The 7,390-nt window shown below is 30.5% G+C and overlaps 1 protein-coding gene across 1 annotated transcript; it reads left to right on the top strand.

Moving 5' to 3' along the window:
• The first annotated feature begins 555 nt into the window (after positions 1-555).
• LOC114174726 (nudix hydrolase 18, mitochondrial-like) lies at positions 556-2,998 on the top strand. Its single transcript, XM_028059571.2, has 5 exons — positions 556-749; positions 1,295-1,400; positions 1,961-2,044; positions 2,221-2,349; positions 2,773-2,998. The coding sequence occupies exons 1-5, from the start codon at positions 676-678 to the stop codon at positions 2,875-2,877; spliced, it is 498 nt and encodes a 165-aa protein (XP_027915372.1). The 5' UTR covers positions 556-675; the 3' UTR covers positions 2,878-2,998.
• Positions 2,999-7,390: the final 4,392 nt, after the last annotated feature.

Genomic DNA, 7,390 nt, shown 5'->3' with positions numbered 1-7,390 from the left:
TACTTTTATATATATCATTCTTATTAGTTTTAAGAGAAAATTCTAGAAAATTGTTCAGCCAAGAAGACAAAATGAAAAAAAGGAAATAATCAGATGTTCTAGAGGGTAGTAAATGAAATGCAGAAACCATGCAAATGAATGGTATTGCATGAAGCATTCCAAAAAGTCAACTAACTCATATTGACTCTCTCTCTCTCTCTCTCTCTCATACTTGTATTGTATAAACGGACTCGGTAGCTAAGACTTCAATCCTTCACATTCTTATTCGGCAAGCTGATTGACTCGGCAAAGCATCAAACCCAACATCCAATAATAAATTCCAAATCAACCCTATATTATAATAATATTTAATAACCAATATCTCTCTATTATTATTTATTTTTTTCAATTTTCTTTCTCCGTCCATTTCATTCATCCATCCATATGCGACAATTACGCGCTTTATAAACGATTCCACAAGCAGCCTTTAATCCTTCGTCTTATTGCTTTCTTCTTCAATACAACGTACATATACATATACACATAACATATATATATATATAGAGAGAGAGAGAGTTACTCGTAGCTATCATATTATATAAAAGATCGAAAGAAATAGAATATTATTCTGTCTTTTGGTTTGTCAAGGTTTCTTTCTGAAAGTGGAACTATTGAAGTTAAGTGTGTCTGAGAAGTATGGCTTGTTTGGTATCTCGAACGGGAAGGGAGATGCAGAGGTACAACAGTAATGGTGGCAGACAAGTTGTGGGGTGAGTTCATCGTTTCGATTCTTTGGATGTCTGTTTCTCATGATGTTTTCTGTCATGGCTTCATTTGAAGTTTGCATGTGTTTGGTATGTTTCTCTTTTTCCAGAAAAGGAAAGGTGGGAGGGAATGAAACATAAATCAAGCTTTTAAAAGAAAAAAACAAAAGGGGTGTTTTTTATGAGTGAAAGCTCAAAAATTTTAGCTTTTTCTGCAAAAGTTTAGAGGTTTAATTAATGTATATGATACTCTTATTTCTCAGTTATCTTTCCTTTTATCTTATCTATATTTTGTTTTCTTTCTATCTGGGTGTCTACTTTCTGTGCATGAAGAAACTTTCATTCTAAAAAGAAGAAAAAATTGCTGAATTTGTTGGGTTTGAGGTTTCTATTTGGTGACAGTTGCACTCAAGCTTTTTTTCTGGTTACATTGCATTTTGGATAAGTTTGTTTAGTTTGTTGGTTTTTGTTTTTCTTATGTTATCAGCTTAATTAGTCTCTTATTTACTATGTTGCTGATTGCTTTTGGCTTTCAATGTCTACTTGTGCAGTTGCATACCCTACAGATACAAAGAAGACGTTGATGGCAGTGCGAGCAATGAATTGGAGGTGCTTGTGGTTAGTTCGCAAAAAGGCCAAACATTAATGTTCCCGAAGGTACTTTTTTGTCGTTTCTGGCACATATATACAAATAAATACGGTGAATATTTCAGAAACGGGATAAAAAAAACAAATTAATATATTAGGATTATATTTTGTTACGTATAATAGTTTCATATAAGAGTTTAGGTCGATCATATCATTTAAATATATCTTTTCCTTTTTAATTTTTAGACACGTTTTAAAGATAAAATTAAGGTGACTAATGATTTTTTTCCAAAAATATTAAATTGACCCGTGATATTTTTGTAATAGAAGTTGAAGAAAAATTATTGTGATGATGTTTAGGTAAAAGTTGAAAACATGTTTTTATTTTATTTTATTTTTTTAAAATTCTAATGCATATATTTTCAAATTCTAAAGCATACACTTATAATGAGAAAGGATTTGTTTCGTAACTTTAAAAGTAGTTCTTTTTTCTTCAATTGGGTGGTGGATTTTTCTTCATGCATGCATGAATAAAATAGGTGTGTAGTATAATTGAAAAGTTTGTTCCCTCATCTAAATTAATTCATGCATAGTAATATTAATTAACATATGATTTTTGTGCATTTTAGGGAGGATGGGAACTCGATGAATCTATAGAAGAAGCAGCTTACAGGGAGTCCTTAGAAGAAGCAGGAGTTACTGGAATAGTTCAGGTACTTTTAAATATATTAGATATATTTAAATAATTTTTCTCCATAATTCAATTTATGAAAATTCTTTCAATAATATAATAAAGTTTTAGTTTTTTTATGAAGTGAAATTAGTTTCTTCTGTTAGGTGAAATAATTGTAGGCAAAAACTGAAAATTTGGTTTGATTTCACATGGCAGCATGAATTGGGTCAATGGAGCTTCATTAGCAAAAGACATGGCACATACTATGAAGGTCACATGTTTCCTTTGTTAGTCAAAGAACAACTTGACTTGTGGCCTGAGAAGGATCTTAGAAGAAGAACATGGGTATGAGTTATTATTATTAAATATCGTGTTATTGAATTGGTCCATTTCATTTTCAAAGAATATATATAATAGTGAAACACTTAGTTTAATACACTCATCATCATATGGTTGCATCATTTTCTAAGATGTTAATTTATAGCTTCTTTGAGCATGAGTCACTTTCTAAAATGTGTGTATTATATATAGCTATCATTAAATAAAACACTTTGTTATTCTTCCCCCCAAAAAAAATGCATGCATGATGATCATTACATATACCAATCAAAATTAAGTGGTGGCATCATATTACAAACTTTTTGAACAATGATTGAAACATAATTAAGATTGCACCTTGGAAAAATTAAACGTACAATATTAATAAATTAATTTAAAATGCAGTTAATTTTTGTACTAATTTTGCTTTTGTTATGATCGTTTATGCAGATGAGTGTTGATGAAGTTCGAGAAGTTTGTCACCATTGGTGGATGAAGGAAGCATTAGACATTCTTGTTGAGCGACTCACTTTACAGAAAAATAGGAACATTTAACGTTAATTATCAGTTTATTTTGTAGATACAAATTTGTATTTGATTAGTTTGGAAGTTGTTTTACTCATGAGATGATGTTTTCTGAGTTTCAAACTTGAAAATAATCTAATTTATGAATGAATTTTGTTGAAAATTCAAATATGAATATAAATCTATATTAAATAGAGATTGAGAAAGTCAAATATATATTATAATAAGAAACATCTATAAATTTATTATCTTAGCATGAGATTTGTCAAACTTTATTTAGATAATTTTTTATATGTTTTACTTATTTGTTTATTATCATATTTGTCTATGTAAGTTTTCAAAGGCTAAACTAACTTATCTTTGGCGCCAACCCAAACTCATGCAATGATTGATGAAACACGAAAACGTCAAATTATTCAAACCTTATGTCAACGTTATGCCATTATATTATTGGTAGAACGCCACCTATATTTTTTAACAACTTCATACTTTGGTCGGTAAAATATTTCTTAAATTTATTAAGGTTTACTGGAATGTAATTAATGTGGATCCATGTATGCTTTCAAAACTTTAAAATTTGGTAAAGAGAAAATAAATGATCCTTTTATTAAAATAAATTAAAAATTTAGTGTAAGAGAATTTTCGGTGCAAGTGTCTTAACGTAAGTTTTAATTTAAAACCCTCGTATGCTATTTCATTTCTCAAATCTCATGTCTACTTTTCTTTCAAGGATCTTAATAACTCATTTAATGGTTCGTGTTTATTGTTGTGAAATTTACTTCAATTTCAAATCTCATGCGAAATTTAATAGAAATTATTGTCTTAATATAAATTTTAATTTTAATTTTTTTGGAGATCGTTTTTCAAATATCATGTTTACTTTTTCTCGAAGGATCTTAAGAAGTAAGTTAATGGTTCATATTTATTAACATGTCAATTTTGAATATTGTAAAACATATGTCTTAATCTTATAATCCTGGACAACAGAAATGTTCTAAGAACATTTTTTTATCAACCACCATTTGAGGCAATTATTATATTTAAAATATTGATCCATTTAAAATTTTGTCACGCTTTTTTTTTTAAGTATCTCAATGAATAAAAAACAAATATCATAAAAGCTTCGTTTTTTACTTCAATTAATGTAAAAATTTTAAACATCAATGATAAAAAATATTAATATTTTTCTTTACCACTTAATAATCATAAATAAAATTAAGATTTAAAATTTCTTTTCCATCAAAATCATGTTATAAGTCTATTATAACAAAAAATTGATTAGGACTTATATTATCATTATCACACTTCACATAAACCATTAACAAATATATAATATTATGTTCAGTCCTCGAAGTTAGAGAATATATTGCAGATTTCATATTGTTTTGTGGTTAAATTATAATATATTATGTTGAAATAAGCCTTAAATTAAATTAATGTTCATTTCTAAATAATTGAGTGTGAATTTGGCATAATCTTGTGTGGGATAATATGATATGGGATGTTTATGCCTTTCTTCAAAATCTATTATCATTTGTAGATTATTAAATAATATGTCCTCGACATGTCCTCTGTTTGCAATCTCGTCCAGGTGAGGGCTGGTGACTTGAGTGAGGGATTTCCCTCGTCTGAGCAAGAGTCCTTAAGCCTGAACGAGAACTGGGCAAGAACGTGTTCTAGTGCGGTTTCTTCTTTGTGTTTCGTTGTTGGTCACATGATTGATTGGATTATCCTATTTAAAATAAGAAGCATGTGAATATGTTTGAAATATCTGATTGTATGGGTTGGAATTAATGAGTTTGGTATGAGCTTGGTATGAAATATTTGGATGGTAGGATATGTATATTGGTATGATGCATGAGAACTATATGATTGTTGGTGAAACATGAATAAGGTATGGGTAGGACGTAATTCCATGACCCTCCTAGTGAGAGTTTATGGTGGTGCCTCATCTAATGGACGTAATTCCATGAACCTCGTGGTGAGAGTTCATGGTGGTGCCTCATCTAATGGATGTAATTCCATGAACCTCGTGGTGAGAGTTCATAGTGGTGCCTCATCAAATGGACGTAATTCCATGAACCTTGTGGTGAGAGTGGTAGAATTAATTGACAAATTAATTCTATTAGTGACTCATTTGAAATATTATGATGGACCCAATTGTGATTTAATAAAATCTAAAGACTTATTGGTTATTATTATGGGAAGTGATAATAAAATAAAATAAAATAAAAACCAACTTGATGGACGTTGGTTTATAAAGGGATTGGGGTTATGTCTTTGTCCATAAGGTTCTTTTCACAGTAACCCATCAAGAACGTGTGAGAAGAGAAAAAAAGGCAAAGAGATAGATTGGGAAATGGTGATCGAAGAGTACATAAGATTACAAATTTGAAGAACGCATATTCACAGGATTTCCCATGGATCAATGTTAGTGTTCTATTATGTTTTATCGTGAGAATTATAAATCTTAAAGATCCTTAATTAGTTTTACATGTGGTATCAGAGCAAGATTGTAGGATTTATGATTCTCCTTTTATGATGTTTGTTTCAAATTTGTATGAACCCTAATTAAAGTTTTAAGGGTTATTTAAGTTTTTCGTCGCTTTAAAAGTTGAATGCGAATGCCATGGCTGAAAATGAGAATTGTTTTTGGCTGCTGAAACTCCATCCCGTTGTGCTGCCATTTATCGGGATTGTTTGTGTGTTTTTACTGTAACATGTTTTTATGTTTTGGCATTGAATAAAAAAACTAAAAATAAAAATTGTTCCTGTGCACGTGAATGTGGAGTAATTGGCACTAAATTAAAGTTTAAATGCCCATGTCTGAACATGCTCAGGGAAGATAGGTAATGTTTTGATTGGTTTACGTCACCAATAAATTAATATTAATTATTTTATTTATATAAATAATTAATAATTTTATTTTAATTTACAATAATATTTATGTTTGTTATTATTAAATTAAAATTAATGAGGATGCTATATAAATTTTATAGCAATTAAATGTGTATTTATTTATTTGAAATTAAGTATGATAAATTTTGTTAGTCACTAAAGTGGCCAAAATTTAAAAGTTTTTGTGATTTCAAATTATTAATGTTTTTTATTTCAATTACCCTTAGTGTGGATGCTAATTTATGAATAATTAAATTTATGTGTTAATTGAGATTCATTAATTATAAGGCATTTTAGGATCGCCCAAAGGTTGATTAATTGTTCTTATAATTAATGAGCATGATTGTAGATAATTTGGTATGTGTCACTAGTTTTATTTATATACCCAAAGGTAGTAGGTGATTCTAGTTGATGCATATTTTATTTATCAATAATGTTATAATATGATTAGCATCATTATGCTTATGTTTGTGTATTATTGGATCTCCCAAAGGAGAACATTAATATGCATAGAATGATTGTTTATATCTGAATCTGTTTTTACGTTTAGTTTTATGACTCAAAGCATTAATGTTAGGCATGTGTTAATTGCAGTCTCTGTTCCGGTATCTTTACACTCGCATGCTTCGTCTATTCCAGTCTTTAATGGGTTGAATTTCCCTGACTGGAGGGAGCAAGTTCAATTTCACTTAGGTGTGTTGGATCTTGATCTAGCTTTTCAAGTTGAAAAGCCGACTGCTATCACGAATGCTAGTAGCAATGAAGAGAAAGCCCATTACAAAGCTTGGGCAAGATCAAACAAACTTAGCTTATTGTTTATGAGAAAGAGCATAACAAGCAATATTAAGTCAGCTCTTCCCAAAATCGATGAAGTAAAAGAATTTATGAAATTTGTGGAAGAGCGCTCCCAAACTGCTGATAAATCTCTCGCTGGGACACTGATGAGTACGTTAACCACCATGAAGTTTGACAGTTCACGTACCATGCATGAGCATGTGATCGAGATGACAAATATCGCAGCAAGACTTAAGTCTCTAGGAATAGCAGTGGATGAAGGTTTTCTTGTGCAATTCATTCTGAACTCATTATCGTCTGAGTATGGTCCGTTCCAGATGAACTATAACACCATGAAAGACAAGTGGAATGTGCATGAATTGCACAGTATGCTAGTTCAGGAGGAGACCCGACTGAAGAACTTAGGAAGTCACTCTATTCAATATGTGAAGAATCAAGGAGCTGTTGGAAAGAAAGTTGCTAAGAAACATGGAAATGGTAAAGGACCACTGAAGATTGACGAGTCCTCAACCAAAATCTAGAAGAAAAATGACAAATGTCATTTCTACGAGAAGTCTGGACATTTCTAGAAGGACTGCATAAAGCATAGAGCTTGGTTCGAAAAGAAAGGTGAGCATAATGCTTACGTATGTTTTGAATCAAACTTAACTGAAGTTCCCCATAATACGTGGTGGATTGATTCTGGATGTATGACTCATGTTTCTAATGTGATGTAGGGATTTCTTACAACCTGAACCATAAACCCAAATGAGAAGTTTGTCTTCATGGGCAATAAAGAGAAAATTCCAGTGGAAGCAGTCAGGACTTATCGTCTAATCCTCGACACTAGATATCACTTAGACCTTATGGA

This window comes from Vigna unguiculata, chromosome 2 (assembly GCF_037176805.1).
Source record: "Vigna unguiculata cultivar grain cowpea cultivar isolate G323 ecotype 2 chromosome 2, ASM3717680v1, whole genome shotgun sequence".
Lineage (NCBI taxonomy): Eukaryota > Viridiplantae > Streptophyta > Magnoliopsida > Fabales > Fabaceae > Vigna > Vigna unguiculata.
This window is presented reverse-complemented; position numbering and strand designations above follow the sequence as displayed.